Source organism: Bipolaris maydis, assembly GCF_028858645.1.
Source record: "Bipolaris maydis strain C4 unplaced genomic scaffold PSV08scaffold_2, whole genome shotgun sequence".
Classification (NCBI taxonomy): domain Eukaryota; kingdom Fungi; phylum Ascomycota; class Dothideomycetes; order Pleosporales; family Pleosporaceae; genus Bipolaris; species Bipolaris maydis.
Window position 1 is genome coordinate 1,413,061 of NW_027093858.1, and position 15,852 is coordinate 1,428,912.

General features: G+C 51.3%; 5 protein-coding genes across 5 annotated transcripts; 2 read left to right on the plus strand and 3 right to left on the minus strand.

Moving 5' to 3' along the window:
- Positions 1-355: 355 nt before the first annotated feature.
- PSV08DRAFT_407220 (aldo-keto reductase) lies at positions 356-6,476 on the minus strand (the record flags this gene model as incomplete). The annotated part of the gene is made up of 12 exons (XM_066093772.1): positions 356-790; positions 846-1,366; positions 1,420-1,511; positions 2,453-2,541; positions 2,591-2,756; positions 2,952-3,013; positions 3,079-3,162; positions 3,217-3,264; positions 3,389-3,465; positions 4,660-4,750; positions 5,261-6,222; positions 6,422-6,476. The coding sequence occupies 12 exons, from the start codon at positions 6,474-6,476 to the stop codon at positions 446-448; spliced, it is 2,592 nt and encodes an 863-aa protein (XP_065949781.1). The 3' UTR covers positions 356-445.
- A 1,774-nt stretch (positions 6,477-8,250) lies between these two features.
- On the minus strand, positions 8,251-10,165 carry PSV08DRAFT_171379 (Argonaute siRNA chaperone complex subunit Arb1-domain-containing protein; the record flags this gene model as incomplete). Its single annotated transcript, XM_014229130.1, has 3 exons — positions 8,251-9,202; positions 9,252-9,976; positions 10,034-10,165. The coding sequence occupies 3 exons, from the start codon at positions 10,163-10,165 to the stop codon at positions 8,251-8,253; spliced, it is 1,809 nt and encodes a 602-aa protein (XP_014084605.1).
- A 512-nt stretch (positions 10,166-10,677) lies between these two features.
- Positions 10,678-12,002, plus strand: PSV08DRAFT_265764 (inositol polyphosphate kinase-domain-containing protein). Its single transcript, XM_014229129.2, has 2 exons — positions 10,678-10,792; positions 10,866-12,002. Exons 1-2 carry the CDS (start codon positions 10,731-10,733, stop codon positions 11,800-11,802), a joined length of 999 nt encoding a protein of 332 aa, XP_014084604.1. The 5' UTR covers positions 10,678-10,730; the 3' UTR covers positions 11,803-12,002.
- A 471-nt stretch (positions 12,003-12,473) lies between these two features.
- Positions 12,474-13,460, plus strand: PSV08DRAFT_170467 (Spherulation-specific family 4; the record flags this gene model as incomplete). The annotated part of the gene is made up of 3 exons (XM_014229128.1): positions 12,474-12,544; positions 12,659-13,013; positions 13,149-13,460. The coding sequence occupies 3 exons, from the start codon at positions 12,474-12,476 to the stop codon at positions 13,458-13,460; spliced, it is 738 nt and encodes a 245-aa protein (XP_014084603.1).
- A 96-nt stretch (positions 13,461-13,556) lies between these two features.
- On the minus strand, positions 13,557-14,958 carry PSV08DRAFT_194928 (uncharacterized protein; the record flags this gene model as incomplete). The annotated part of the gene is made up of 4 exons (XM_014229127.1): positions 13,557-14,158; positions 14,207-14,621; positions 14,670-14,743; positions 14,806-14,958. The coding sequence occupies 4 exons, from the start codon at positions 14,956-14,958 to the stop codon at positions 13,637-13,639; spliced, it is 1,164 nt and encodes a 387-aa protein (XP_014084602.1). The 3' UTR covers positions 13,557-13,636.
- Between the last annotated feature and the right edge of the window lie 894 nt (positions 14,959-15,852).

Consider the following 15,852-nt stretch of genomic DNA (forward strand, 5'->3'; position numbering starts at 1 on the left):
GCATCGCCCAGAATGCGGGGAAGGAACCACCACCATTGGTGTGAGCGTGCGTGCGTGGCCCGGCCATCACGGCCTTCATGGCGTGCCACCAGAGGCAACGCGGAAGCTAAGCAATTGAGCCTCACGAGTAGGTACGCAAATCAACACGGCGTGCCTCGTCTCCTGATGTTTTTGCTCGTGTTGCGGCTGTTTGATGCGCGCGGCACGCTCAGGTACGGTGGTGAGATGCATCACGCGACCGACGTCATTGGTCGTGCCATGGGTTGACAAAGCCCGCATCGACACGCATCCTCTCAGCTCCGGGCCCTAATACGGACCAAGTGCGTTGATTTGATCCACTTAAGTCGATGCAAGCCACTGTAGTCTGCGCCGACGTGCACACTCAACATGTCATTACACTATGCCCGGAGTTGCATTCAAAAGGTCCCATGGTCGCCCCACCAATCTACGAGTGTCCCGAGATTCGCACAGGCTCATACAGTTCCTCGAGATACTTCTCCTCTTCCTCGCTCAATTCCTTGCCTCGCGCTGCCAGCGCTTCGTCCATCCTTTCTACACTAGAGAAGCCAATGATTGGGCTTGCAACGCGCTTGTTGATCCACGCCAGCGCAACATGGCTCATCTTCCAGTCGTGCTTTTTGGCAAGCTCCTCGACACGTCCAATGATCTTCTTGTCGCGATCCGTGTTGCCTGAAGTCTGATTGCCGGCTTTTTGCTCGCCTTCTGAGCGCGTCGTCGACCCAAAGGCTGATGGAGGGCGAGCAAGATGGCCACGGCAAAGAGGTGCCCACTAGAAAGCAGCGTTAGCAATGTCTGACAGCTATGCAGCAAATAGAAGCACAGACCGGAATAAGACCAACTCCTGTGTCGTTGCAGAAGCGGTTCATCTCACGCTCCTCCTCGCGGTAGAGTAGGTTGTAGTGGTTTTGCATGCTGATGAACTTTGTCCATCCGTTCTTCTCAGCCACAAACTGCAGCTGAGCAAACTGTACCGCCCACATCGAGCTGGCACCAATGTACCGCACCTTGCCACTCTTTACCAAGTCATGTAGTGCTTCCATAGTCTCCTCGAGGGGCGTGTTGGGATCAAAACGATGGATTTGCAAAAGATCAATGTAGTCCACGTCAAGCCGCCTGAGCGAAGCATTGACGGCGTTGAAGATTGCTTGACGCGACAGTCCACTTTGGTTGACATAGTCTTTCAGCTGTGGCATTTCCTTGCTGTACTGTATAGTGCGAAGACCGGGGTCTTCGCCTACAACCCCAAAGCACTTTGTGAGAATGACAAGCTTCTCACGAGGGAGTTGGTACTGCTTGATGGCCTTGCCGATGATTTCCTCGGAAACTCCGTTTGAGTAGACATTGGCTTCAACAACATTAGCAAGCATTACAAGACTCCCTATCACTTCGTGTCCTCACCAGTGTCCCATGTGGTGAGACCTCGATCGTAAGCAGCCTTTAGTAGCGGAAGCGCCTCTGCTTCCTCAATGACCCATGGCTGCCATTTTGAGCTTCCAATGCTCATAGCACCCAGAATAGGCACCGACACCTTGAGTCCACTTTTCCCTACACGCCTGTACTCGGCCTTGGACTCCTTGAGGAGACCCTCCACATCTAGCTTGTCTGGCATATTTGTCGAGTGGTTCGGCTCTTTCAATTGTTGGAGGGTTTGGTAGTGTTACTATTGAGCTTTGATAGGGATAATGCGTATTCGAATGCTGAAACACTAATCAGTTCCTGTTCACATATGCAGGGCATGGCTCTAATTTATTCGCCCTTTTGCCCTTCGGCCCTTCACCACATGCTTACTGATCCTGCGAGTGATGAGCCGTCAGTCCTCGGAGTTTGCGGTGATAATTTAATCATTATGCCGGTGGCTGTACTTTGTAGTATTGCGAATAGCAAAGAGTGCGGGGTGTTGGCATGATGTGCCGTAGTGCTACAGCACGTGTACGTCATGAGTGGCAGATCACGCCCGCGGACATCCATGCTGCTATCTCGACGGGACCAAACATGCATACCCAACTGTCCTTCCTATTTAGGTTGTGTCGTCAAGATGACTGTGCAATCTCAGATATACAACGCACAGCAGGTGAAGCTAACTTGGTGGACATGGGAAGCGTTCTTTCATTGGCTCTGTATGTTAACAAAAGCTCTCGCTGTCAACCACAATCGTCCTGTACTAAAGAAGTAAGTCCCGAGCACCGACCCTTGTACAAACACGGAAATTGCTGACTTCCCATCATATCACCAAAATCGTGGATGCATGCTTCTTCCATCAAGTCATTGGTGGTATTGTTTGAACATCGTTTTTGAGCTTAGACCCCCAGGCGCCAACCGCACGTGATGTGATGCAGAGAAGTTCATAGATGCTCATGTGCCCGTAAAGAAACCCGTACTCCCCAGAACCTTTTACGCGTCCTCGACAATGTTGCCGCGCTCCGACACGTACAGACCGTCCAAGAACTTTCGGATATCCTTGTTGCGGACCTTGCAGATTTGTTGGATATCAGCGGCACCCTGGGAGACATCCTCGAGTGACTGTTCTTGTTAGCATGTTGGATTTGAATTTGGAGCAACTTGTTCTTACGTTTCCGGAAAGCTCAAGCTGGTCCTTGACGTTCTTGGAAGCCTCAACCTCAACACCGGGCCTCAGGACAACCCTTCGTACGAGCTTCTCGCCGATGAAGTTCCTGATCTCGACCTCCCAGCAGCCGGACTCGTTGTTCTTCTCAAGGTTGACGTTGATGGGAAAACTGAGTGAGACGTTAGCCAATTTCCATATGTGCAACGTTCGCCGTGAGCCTTGTCCAATTTGCGTTGTCCAACACTTCGAATACACCAGTAACAATCATCCTGCTTCGGCCGGTTCTGACGAAGTACTTGGCAACCCGCATTGGACCAGACGATGGTTTCGAGATGGCGAAAAAGAGATTCCGGTGGTAACATACTGGGCATATACGTATCGCATCTTGTACTTGTAACCCTTGGTGACACCGATGATCAAGTTGTTCTGCTTCCAGTCAGCCCAGTCCTTCCTCTGCCAGTGGTTCGATTTGTTCGGTGCGTTTGACGTACGATGAGTGTGCGGACGGTGCGGAGAGTGGCGACGCTCTTGCGGATGCCGTGGTGGAGCTCGATCTTAATCAGATCCTTCTTGGGCTGTGCCAAACTTAGTACATTCCGTTGATATCAATTCTTGAATCACAAACGTACGTGTGAGAAGCTGACCGCCAAGTGACCGAGAGACTTGCTCAGCTTGCCCTGCTTTGTGTAAGAAACGGTTCGTCGAGGATGTGTAGTTGCGCTTGGCTTACTCGGGGACCTATTCAATTGTAATTAGTACAATACTGGTAATTCAATGCCCAATTGCGCACTCACCCTCAACAACGACATTTCGGTTCTTGATGCTGACCTTGACGCCCTCAGGGATGGGGAGTTCTTCCTCGGAGTGGCTGTTGCGCACTTGTCAGCATAAGTTCCAGGGATATGGTGTTTTGCGATCGTGGAATTCGGTATGGAGGCGTTCATGAACGGTTCGGAGGTGGAAAAAACCGTGTGTTGCAGCGATTTGTGCGTCGGGATCCAGGGGTAGACGTACATGTACTTCATCTTGACGGTTGCTGCGGGTTAGCGGTGTTGTCGAAGCTGAGGTCGATTTTGACGTGTGTGAAGGCCGAGAATGTGTGAGGGCGGAAAAACGATAGCCGAGCCATAGGCCTAGCACGCTTTCGCACTAGTGCGGTCGTCTTTCCTCTGCAAACCCCATCGTCATCTTGAGCGCCGCCAAATTTGTCCCGCAATCAAGTATCCGACTCCGCTGTGTAGCTTGCGTTTTCCACAGTATACGGTATCTTGAAATTGTCCTGGCTCATATCCTGGAAAGTCCCTGCCGAGCATCACTGGAAATCAACCTGCCGAATGATCGGCGAAGCGATTGCAACTTTCGCAACAAGCCAGCAAAAACACACACCTACTTGCAATATTTCGTGTGCAAATGGCTAATTCCAACCCGCACATTGCCCAAACCCTGCTTCATCGCGCCTTCTCTCCATCGACTGCCGAATCGCATTATCGGGAACGCGCTGTCACGCGCCCTCTGTATGTTCGTGCGACATCCCCGACACCATCAGCGCGCGCTGTTCGCCGTCAAGCCCTCAACGAGCGTAAAGAAGCCGCTAGGAAGCGCAGCAAAAACAAGCCTCGTCCACTCTCTGCCGCGAAAAAACGCGCACTGGGCCTCAATGAGATTTCAAAGGAGCAGCAAAAGTATGCCATCTACGAGGGGCTACACAATCTCTGGATAGGCTACATGAGGGAAGTACTGGGCGTGAATGATGTGTCAAAGGGCGTTGTGATCACTCCAAACGCAAGCGGTCAGATACTAGCAACCGCCGATATGCACGGCGCGCTGGTGACAGTGGTGAGGAGCCGGTGTGTGAGTCGTGTCGGGTTAGAAGGGATAGTCGTACGTGATACTCGATTTACCTTTGACCTCATAACCAAAAACAACGTTATCAAATGTAAGTTTGTAGGCACCAAGTAGGTAAGTGGGGTAAGTAATCTGACGATATTAGCTGTACCCAAGGAGCACACCATCTTCCGGTTTCAGGTGCCGCTTCTATCTGGTGAAGGAGAACCGCCCAAGAAGCCACTGACTTTTGACATCAATGCCGAGCAATTTCAAACGCGAGCGGCCGATCGCGCCAACAAGAAGTTCAGGATCCATTATCAGCCGGACATATGAAGACTAGGGATGAGCAGAAATGAGAAAGATTCTGACATGCGGCCTTCCAAATACGTCTTTGAGCCGGATAGAGAAGGTCATGCGAACTTAGTCGAACATGCGATGCCAACGCCTGTCCAACTAATTTGAGGTAAATTCAGCTACAAGGAAGATGCTCAAGATGAAGCTTTAACCCACCTGCACGGGTAGAAAGTGCCCCGAGGCCGGACCTGAGAACACCAAAGGTCATGCGGCGAAGACCACAGACCCCCAGAAGTCAGAGTTTGACATCACACCCTGGCAAGCAAATTCAGTTGGAAGAAAAGCAGAAATAAACATTCAACTATGGTATCATCGTGAACGAACTCTCAAAAATAAAATTCCAAAAAAAAGAACGCCATTTCGCATGATGCGTTTGGTATCATATAATTCAAACGCCCAATTTGCATATCCATCATATAGCTTTAAAAATCCCCCCCCCCCCCCCCCCCCCAAAAAAAAACAACCACTCTAAGCTTTTGCCGCAACACTGACATGGCGAAAGTCCTCTGGCTTGTACTCCTTGAGCTCCGTGTCCTGTCCACAGGTACTCGCACTATACATTGAAATCTCATCCTTTTCCTTGACCGCCCTAGCCTTGTCGAGCCTGAGGCGGGTATAAGAGCGGGGGAGATAGCGGCCGGGGTGCCAAATAGCAAAGATGAGCAGGACACAGACTATGGGAGCAGCGTCAAAGGTCCAGAAGCACCACTCGTGGCTCTGCAGGTAGCGCAGGCCGTAGTTGCGGTCATGCGGTATCTCCATGGTGCGGTATACGGCGCGCAGGGCGATGAGGACGGAGGAGAGGTTGATGGTGTAGGAGAGTTTGCGCCAGAGATGCATGTCGCCGAGGTCGTAGGCGGCCCACTTTCTGGACATGTAGAAGTAGCGGATGGAGACGAGTGAGAAGGTGGCAAAGCACAGCATCTGGAGGACGAGGCCCAGGACGAGGATGATACGGCCCGGCAGCGCGGCTTGCTCGGATATGCTGATGGTGCGGTCGCCGTTGGGGGCTTTGTCGTAGTGTCTACTTATCTGGGATGCGCCGATGAGTTGGACGAGGAAAGAAAACATGTCGAAGGCGACGAAGGTCGGGGTGATCCATTCGGGCCAGCACCACAGTGTCTTGAAGTTGAGTGCCTCGGTCGGGCAGCTGAACCAGATGACGCGGCCAAAGGACATGTAGCAGGCTGCGGCGAGGAAGCTGGGGGCCAGCAGGATCATGAGCCACGAGACGAGGAAGGGAGACTCTTTGCCCTCATCGTACGACGACACGGTGCGGCAGATGAAGCCGAGGTCCAGCATCAGGATGCCGATGATGGCGGCCCAGAAGAACCATGACCGGTGCCGCAGGTATTGGGTTATTGAGTAGATGGACAGCAGGACAATGATGATTGTGCCGATAATAGCAAGCACGCATGATGGGTCGTAGATGTATGGGTTTAGAATCCTATGGCCTGCTAGTCATGTTAGCCAGGTTGTTGTTGTGTCGTGCGTTCTCCAGCAACCCCCCAAAAAAGAACAAAAAAAGTAGTAGCGCTAAGTATATCAAGCGGGGGGGATTGTACTGTTAAAAAAATGTAGTATAAAAATGGTAATGGATTGATATGTGGCGTTTTGAGTAGTTAAAAAAGGGCCCATGGTTTGTTAACGTACCAAATTGATCCCGTTTGGGAAACTGGGTTGCCCGCGCATCTAGCAAGGTGTCCATTATTATCCTAGCACGAAATCTCCCGCTTCTTGCGTCTCCACCGCCGCCCTATATTCGCAAGCCACACACACACTCTCACACGCGCACGCACGCGCGCTGGAGGGGGACAAAAGTAAAGTTTTACAGGTTTTTTTTTCTCCGGTCCAACCTACGGGATCGGAGTTTGTGCCTGGACTGGTCGCTCGTGCAGGCAGCATGCAAGAAGCATTTGACGCCTGGATTCGGGAAGGGGCAGTGGGTTTGTCGCGTAAAAGGGAACTGACTGGATTATGTGGAGAAAAAAGGTTGGGCCAGCAGCAAGGGCGCGGGTTATTTGGCGTCTAGAACAGATGTGGTGGGCAGCCGGCAAGGAAAAAGAGGCGCATGCTATATTTAAAAGAACAGAGGCTGCTGCGGAGATTTGAATGAAGAACACACCCAAAAGAATACAGAGACGGGGAACCAGGGCGGGTAGTGTGGGCTGCCCGTAGGTTTTACCAGCGCACGCGTTCTCCGCTTGCTAAGAGCACTCAAGCACTAGGCGTGCCTTGTGCCCAAGCTTCCCTCCGCTCGTCGTTTGTCACGCTGCCCTGGCCGGGGACAGCCTTGTGCGCGTCCTTGATGCGAGACGGGGCGCAGGCGGGCGCAGACGGATAACTCGGATCTGACGTCTTTTGCTTGGCTTCCATCTCGTCTAGCCTTGGATCCGCGCCATGGGATTTTCTTTCGTCTGACTGCATTCCCCATCCGCCCGCACAGAGCCAAGGGGGGTGAGAGTTGAGCGCAGTGACATACGTTGGCTTGTCGCGGGCAAACGGGCATGCGCGAATCCCACCCCGTACTACAAGGCTGAGTGCTGGCTGCCCTCGTTCTTCTTTTGTTCTCCTCACAAGCCAGCGGCAGCCAGCAAATGGCGCAAAACGAGGACTGAAGGGCCCCCCAAGGTAAGCAAGCGTAATACCGAGACATGTTGCTGGGGCGGCGGGCAACCAAACACATGTCGCGCTTTGGTGCTTGGAGACACAGCGTCCGCTTGGCAAACGACGACCAGGACATGGCATTGCTAACTGCCAAGGGCTTCCATCTGCCTTGGACTGCTCTCAGCGGCCATTTGCATACGTGGCGGCCGACAAAGGCTCTGCGCCCGCAGCCCCATAGCCAGTCTTTTGCGCGCTTTCTCGTGCGCCCGCCCATCTTGGGCCACGGTGGACGCACCGGACGGAATTCTTGGCCAGAGGCCTCCACGAAGCGTGATACCGTGCCCGACTTGCCGGTTTCAGTCGTGGGCTTTCGTGTCGCAGTGCGGTCCCTCTGCTGCTGAAGCACATGTCCACGGCAAGCAGGGATGAAACTGAGGCGCACAAGCGTGGCGCAGCCCTACTACCAAAGTAATGCTCTCAAACCCCGACTCAAAGGTGCACCCTTGTGACAACAGGCCGACAGACCGTCCTTGTTGCTGCTGACACTTCCGGCGCCTTTTCCGGACACTTGAGATTTGCCATGCCAAAACGCTCAACAGCCAGGGTCTTGCTGACCTCTTTGATCAGTCTTCGTTATTTGCATCACTCGGAATATCGCCAGATTCCCATTAACAAACCACATGCGCAGTCTCCATACCAATCTCCCTTTTCCATGCCAGCCATTACATCCAGTGTAGTACTAATTAGGCCTAAGACGGGTGCATGTAGGTGTATAGTAGTCAAGAAGTGACATTGGACCCACGCCCGCTCCCCAGAAAGCTAATGTTTCACCACCCGCTGCGGCGGAACGCTATAGCGCACCCTCCCATTCAACCTCACTCATCATCAAACTCATCATCCGAACATCCTTTGTCTGCAACTTGCTCCGCCTCTTTTTCGTCGTTGCCATCATCCTGGTCCTCGTTTTCGTCATGACCCATGCCCTTCTTCAGCCACCGTACCTCCTTTGGCTTTCGCTCCATCCACAATTCATTCGGCAGCCACACGTAGAAACTGCACATGGTTTCCTTGACATTGTCCAAGATATTCAGGCCACCCGATAGTACCAGAATGTCAGCGTCCATCTTCATGCCCATGAAGCAATCCCTAAGAATATCTCCTTCAATCCAAAACTCGTACTCTTGGCTGTCACCACTTGTCCAGGGCTTGCCGTTAGGGTACTTGTCCTTTGGTAGATCATACTCCTCGCATCCTGTGAGGTGCCAGGTCTTGCAGATCAGTTTCCCAAGAGGTTGAAGTTCCAGTTTGTGCCCGTAGAGCATGCTCTGCGCGTCATAGGCCGCTTTGGTGTCACAGTCGGGTGGGTGGATGGCGACCACTTCGAGGTAGGTCGACTTCTTACTGAGGACCTCCAACTTGGATGACTGGTACAGTCCGAACTGCTCGTCCGAACCCATGATGGCAATCCCAATGCCAAGCTTGACCTTGGCCTCTTCCTCAGAAATACCAATCTCTTCATTGTACACGCCCTCCTCTCTTAACTCCTCGGCCCAACTCTTGTTACCAGTGTAAAGGCAAGCTTGAGCACCGCCAAAAACGACGCTGGCAGACTTGTTAAAGTCTCCTGTCAAGGCAAGGCCTACAGCATTGGCTTTGGGAAGCTGCTCCTCAGCGTTGTCACAAATGTCGAGTGCAGCAGCGAGTTGGTCGTCATACTCAGGGCAGACTCTATGAAATCTGAGATACCTGAAGAAGGAGCGAAGGACTTGACAGGCATTCTTGATCAGATGGGGAGCGAAGCCGTAGTGAGCGGGATACCAAGATGAACTGTTGCCTTTAGCATTCGTTTTGTAGGCGTTTGGTAAAGCAGACTTACAGGAAGCCTTTGCAGACACCGGCAAAATCAACCACCCACTGAGTCTCATTGGCGCGATCCCATGGTACGTGGTGAATGGCAAGTGCTCTGGCGAGCTCTTCGGCGTCCATCTCGTTCATTTCCTGCTTCGATAGGCCTTGGTACATGCGTGGGCCAGCATCTACACCACCAAAGCGCATAAATTTATTAAAGACGTGTGCGTACATCTCGCGCATGCGCCGCTTGTTCTTGAAGCGCTGAATGGCGATCTCGATACGCTCAACAAAGTGCTTGTCGGAAGCGTACATATCGTCTTCTTGTGCGGCTTCGTCAGCTGTCAAGAGTGGCTCAACGTAGGTTCGTTCGAACCCTGTTGGCTTTTTCATATTCTTTGATACCCCTTCCAGGTGTGCGTCTTTCTTGATTTGCAAAAACGGCACCGGACGCGGAGCCGGCTTCTGAACGCGCGGGTCGTAAGCGATGTCTTCATCATCGAAGAAATCTAGATCTAGGAGGCATTTTCCCTGCAAAGGAATCTTGCGCTTGATGGTTTTGCCATCGGCAGAAACTTCGAGGAAGTTGCTTAGACGAAGTGCTGCAATGACTAGGCTTTTAGGTTTGTACTGTCGCATCCTCGGAAACCCGCAGATGCGGTTGATGGAAGCGGGAAGGTTCTCACGCCCGCCACAGAATTGCAATAAATGCGTGTCTGTGGGAAGGTTCTCATCAGAGAAGTAGTATTCTACCTTGAAGATGGTCAGTGTACCGTAGGTCTCATCAGCGACAGGAGCGGGAAAGCATACTTGACGACGGATGTCGGCACCATCAGGATGATCTTGAGCGGAGTTATTAGCGGTCGGGTTTACAAATGCACTTTGAGAAGCTTCATCGGAAGATCCAGCATCTGCTGTGGGTGGAGTCCCTGCGGTTGACATGTGCGACCAATATAGTTATCAGTCACGGAAGCGGAGGGAGTACTAAAGTGCCTGGAGATGGAGATGGGAAGTGATGAAGCTCTTTGAATTTGGATAGGGATCCACCAGAAAGATAGTCACAGGCGAAAATGGTGAAAATATTGCGTTTGCAAGCTGCAGTAAGTGAGAGAGCACTGTCGCAAGAATGGCAGGCGCGCAATCATATCGCTTTCGGAATGATTGCGCTTTCACCCTCACATTCACCACATGATATAAAAACGGCAGCTATATATACTGGGGAAATTGCAACAAATATTTGCCCTGCTAATTGTTGACTGCGAGGCACCTAAGTTTGCTCAGTAGATACAGCACTAGCTACGAATGGTGATGACTTCATGGTGTTGCACCACGAGTCATGAAGCTCTCCAGACCAGCCATGTCCCGACTCGCCCGTTACCTGTTACCCGCCTGACAGTGGGGTCCGGCATCACCCCACAACAGCTTCGTGCATCTTGCACTCCAACCCCAAACCCAACCCGCCGAGCCTAATACCTTGAGACCAAGAACTCTGCACCTACCCAGCACCATGGCGACCAAGAAATATGACGCGTCCAAGCTAAAGGCGTACGACAGTGCCGCTGCGGGCCAGTACGTGTGACCCAGAGGCGGCTGCCTACTGTTCAGCCGTTCCTTGCCTGCCATACTAAATCGCAAACTCCAGCGAAGGCGTACTCAGCGACGAATCCGGTGCTGTGGTCGTAAAGCCGTGTACCCTTGCCGAGATTACCTTCTATGAATCCCTCTCCGACCATCCCGATCTTGCGCGCCATTTGCCCACCTTTATGGGCCAGCTCTCCCTGTCCACCGACCAGACTGCCGCCGTAGAAAGTGTCGAAAGCGGCACCGTAAAGACTGCCGATGGGTCCATCGAGCGCCTGCATGGCAAGCATCTCGACACAGATCTACACATTGTGCTAGAGAACATTACGCATGGATTCAAGAAGCCAAATGTCTTGGACCTGAAGCTCGGCGCAAGGTTGTGGGATGACAACTCGAAGCAAGAGAAGCGAGATCGCCTCGATGCTGTTAGCAAGGAAACTACAAGCGGTAGTCTTGGCTTCAGGATAGCGGGTATGCGCACCTACAAAGGCGCCGACGTCCCAGACGTTCCCGACGACTTGAAGGAGTATGTCGAAGCTGACAAGGAGAATGGATACTGGGTGTACAACAAGATGTATGGGCGCAAGTTTAATGCCGAGAGTGTGGACGAGGGCTTCGTATCGTTCATCTACCCTGGCGCCAAGTCGGAAGCAGAACTCGATCGCGCGAGAGAAGTGCTGGCGTACTTCCTCGGCGAGGTCAAGGATATTCAAGAAGTATTTGAAAGCAAAGAGAGCAGGATGTACAGCGCAAGTATACTGCTCGTATACGAGGGTGATGTGGAAGAGTACGGCAACACGAAGCAGAAGTTACGCTCAGCGCACCCAGAAGACGAAGACGAGGAGGAAGAGAATCTGCCCAAGCTTGCAGAAGTCAAGATGATTGACTTTGCGCATGCCTCATGGACACCTGGCCAAGGACCCGATGAGAATGCGCTGCAGGGCATGAGGAGCACAGCAAAGATATTGAAGAGCTTACTGGACAAGGCACATGACTAGGGTTTTAATAGATCTGTTGTTGACTACTATAGATTGTAGATAGTGTGTAGCCAAGACCAAAGCTCATAGAATACTAGCCATTATGGTGAGCATATGTCTGTGATCTTTGGTACCCTCGGAGACTGCGGTAATTTGAAGCAAATGTAACACGGCAGCTATGTACACAAGGCTATGATTCAACAACATTCCTGCCAAGGAACACCTCATAGACTAGTTTTCCATGCTCAGCACTAGACGATCACCACGATACCATATCGTAATCAGTCCCACTTCTCACGCAACTAAACTTCCCAAACCGTACCGTGATCCCCAGCCCCAAATCCGCACGTTCTCCATAGCCGCGTGCTAAGAGGCCAAGCCAATACCTCACTCTCCTCCACAGTAACACCTCGAAACCCACCCATCCATCCAAAATAGCAGCGAAAAACAGGGGGACACCACGCTCGTACTCGCCTATGTAGGTGCCTAACTTTTCTGGCATCGCCTCCATCTTAGTCAGCACATAATTAGGTCCTTTATTTACAAAAGTAAAAAAGAAAAGGAAAGGTAACAACAATGCAATAGCCAAACCAGCCTTGTGTTTTTGTTTGCACTTCTCTCTCTCTCATACACACACAGCAATGAATCTAACATCATTACTATACAAGCGGAAAAACAAAAAATCGCAAAAGATGCAATCCAAAGTTTTGCTTCCATTGTACATCTATCCGCACCCCGGGGCGTGGGATCCGCTGTACACCGCGTAAATCCAACCCTTCCTTTTTTTTTCCCTCGTTCCCGTTTCCCCTTGGGTCTAATTTCCATGTATTCCTTACTCGATGGCAAAGAGTTCGCCCACACTAATAGCAACAAACAGCCTATCCGCGCATCCGCACCTCGACTTCCTAATCATCCTCAACCCAAACAGCGGCCCGGGCACCGCACCCTGGTGGCCCAACGCCGACTACCAGCGCGAGATCCCGCGGCTCAATGCGCTGCCCAACGTGACTACGCTGGGCTATGTACGCGCGACGTATTGTCAGCGCGCGCATGGCGATATCTGCAGCGACATTTGTACGTATGCGGAGCGCGGGCGGGCGGATGCCGGCTTGAAAGTGCAGGGCGTGTTTGTGGATGAGACTGTGAATTTGTATTCGAAAGAGATGAAGAGGTATCTTGATGGGATTGATCAGAGGGTCAAGCGCGAGGATGCGTTTGGTGGTGAGGGTTTGGTACGTTTATTTTTCATTTTCGCCTTTGCTTGCTTGCTTTGCTCATTTTTTTTTTCTTTGCTTGAAACACGAGGGTTTTTGATTACGAGATTTGACAAGAGCAAAAGAGAGCTGATGGAGTGTGTGTTTTTTTAGGTTATTCATAATCCGGGGACGGCGGTGAATAAGGGATTGGCGGCTCCCGGGCCGGATGTTACGGTTGTGGTGGAGACGTCGTATGCGCATTTTGCGAGCAAGGAGTATCAGGAGTGGCTTGCGACGTCGCCGTATGGGCGCGAGCGCGCGGCGTATATGGTGCATTCGGTTCCAGAGGGTGAGGTTGAGGGTCTTACGAGGGCGCTGCGGAAGAAGGCGGCGTACCTCTTTGTGACGAGTGCGACGTCTGAGTTTTATGAAAAGTTTGGCGATAGTTGGGACAAGTTTGTCGCGGTTATGGCGGAGCCGTGAAGGCGTGTGGATATATGTACGGAGAAAGAGCGTAGAAGTGGTTGTGGGATGGCGGAGTCAAGAGGTGCGAACACCGGGCTAGATGCGCCTGAAAATATAGACAAAGAATCTTTTACAGATGCAAATATTATGATGTACTAGAAGTTTTAATGCTTTCATCAAAATCAGGTAGTTGCTCACTTGATGACGTGTTGCTGTAGCGCTTCCTCGATAGTAGCCCATATCCTACATCGATTCCAGAAGCCAGCGGGCATATCGACCAAGCGGTCATCGCACCCACTGATGGGAAAGCGCTTCATTGCAAGAATTTTGGCTGCGCACCTCCAGTCCCAAGAAGCTGTTGGATCCAGAGGTGCTATGTCGGGTTGTGGCAACTGCTGCTCGATCTGCTTCGTGTCTAGGTCCCAGATATGGGGATGCAAGCTTCCGTCACCCAGACTGTTGCGCCAGAAGGTGGAGTCAAGCGGGATCTGTAACGCGAGTACTTTCGAAGTTCGGTGGAGCGCTATGGTTGATGGGATTGGTAGGTAGCTGCAAGTCTCATCTAAGAGTTCTTTTGGAAGACGCTCCAAGTTCTGGTGCTTGCGAGCTGGTAATTCGGAAAATTTAGGTTCATTTCTGGTGCGCGGCGAGCTCTGCAGGGTCCTTTGTACAAAAGCAGTGGTGTCGACTTGCTCGATGGGATTGGTGAAGAAACGCTTGCGTACTGTTAAGTCTGTGTCTAGATGAAGTTTGTTGAGACTTACGTCGTAACCGCCTCCCCACCACTCTAGTTTCGTCAGGGCTAATACGCTTCTAGGTCCGTAGACGCTGCATTGAGAAGACAGATTGAACAGATCGTTGATTGACTTAAGCGACCCGTCTTGGATTTGTCGTTTAGTGAAACAATTGTTGAATAGATGAACTAATACCTCGAGAGCTATTTTGTCATCGCATTCTTCCTGTTCAGACTGGTGATACTCTATAGCTCTACAACTTATATCCAGGCAGCAATCGTGCAACGGGAACAGTGTACCCGAGCCGGGAATGTGTGAGAGAGCGTCGATCCAGATATCATTTTGTCCTTCGTATCCAGCAACGTGGTAAAATCCAGATCCAGTAAGACTAAAGCGAGCAGGCCCAGAGACAAAAACTTCGGGCTGATCCGAGGTGTTGATGGGTCTTCTGATAATTTAGTGAAGTGCACAACATGAGAGCTTGAGTACTCACGCGTGCCCGTCACTAGCTACCACATGGTGGTATACATCGTCAACACTGCCAATAAGACGAAGATGATATAGCCACTTGATTTTTATTAGTTGGTGACTAAAAAAAAGAAACATTTCTAGAGAAGGTAACACCGTACCTGGAACTGCGGGTCTTTGGGATCGATATTGTAAATCTCACCTTCAATATCAAACGGTCCACCACAAACCACACAAAACGGCCCCGTCTCAGTCGTGTATCGTGTATCACTCTTGGGTCCGTGTTCACGCTGTGAAGAAAAATAACCGCCCATTTTTGCGCTGCTGATGCTCGATTGGTAGTGCAATGTCTCGGGGGGTGGCGGTTTGGTTCATCCAAATACTGCTCGAGATGAATTCGGTCGTTTTGTCCCGCTCAATCTCTCGTAGCCTGGACGCTGCAGCTACAGATGTACCCAAGCCGCAAGGAGGCAAAATATTGACGATACGTGCGACGCAAGATAGGTCACTATGGGATCAATGGGTGTAATGCATTCTGCAAGTAACCGAATGAGGTATAGCAAAACCGCCCCCCACTCCCGATGCGTGCGAGGCGTGGCTTGTACTTTTGCGAACACGGCTGTAGATTCACGGTTGTTCTTATCCCTTTCGAACGGGAATCGCAATTATTTTGTTTTTTCCTTCGTGGTGCTGACACATGGAATTGGTTTTCTGTCTCATGATCGCGAAGGCTGGAGAGGGATGCCTGGGTGTGTAACTCCCCGGAACTCCGTGCGTCTGATGTCCGGTACCCTTACCTACTAACGTACCACTCTAAGTCCCAGCCGCAACGGAGTACCGAAGATCAGCTTCATCGCATACCGAGACATTAGGTAGTCGTAGAAGGTCTCCACGTCCATGTCTTTGATAACGGCTGCGCGTCATTATTAGACATAACTCTATGTTTCATGCAAGCCACATACGTGATGAATACATGTCGAAACTAGTGTTCGTTGACTTCTAGATCCTCAACGCGTAAAGGGGTGACATGTTGACCAGGTTGGTCTACACATCGAACATCTAAGCGATGTTGAGGCTTGTAATTCCATAAAATCAGGCATCATATGACCCCTACAATGTTTCTTCGTCTGACGTGTCTAGCTCGCCCATGTTCGGGTTTTTCCTTTGGTTGACTTTGACATCTCAAACGCTCTAGCCCCGTTCCTTGT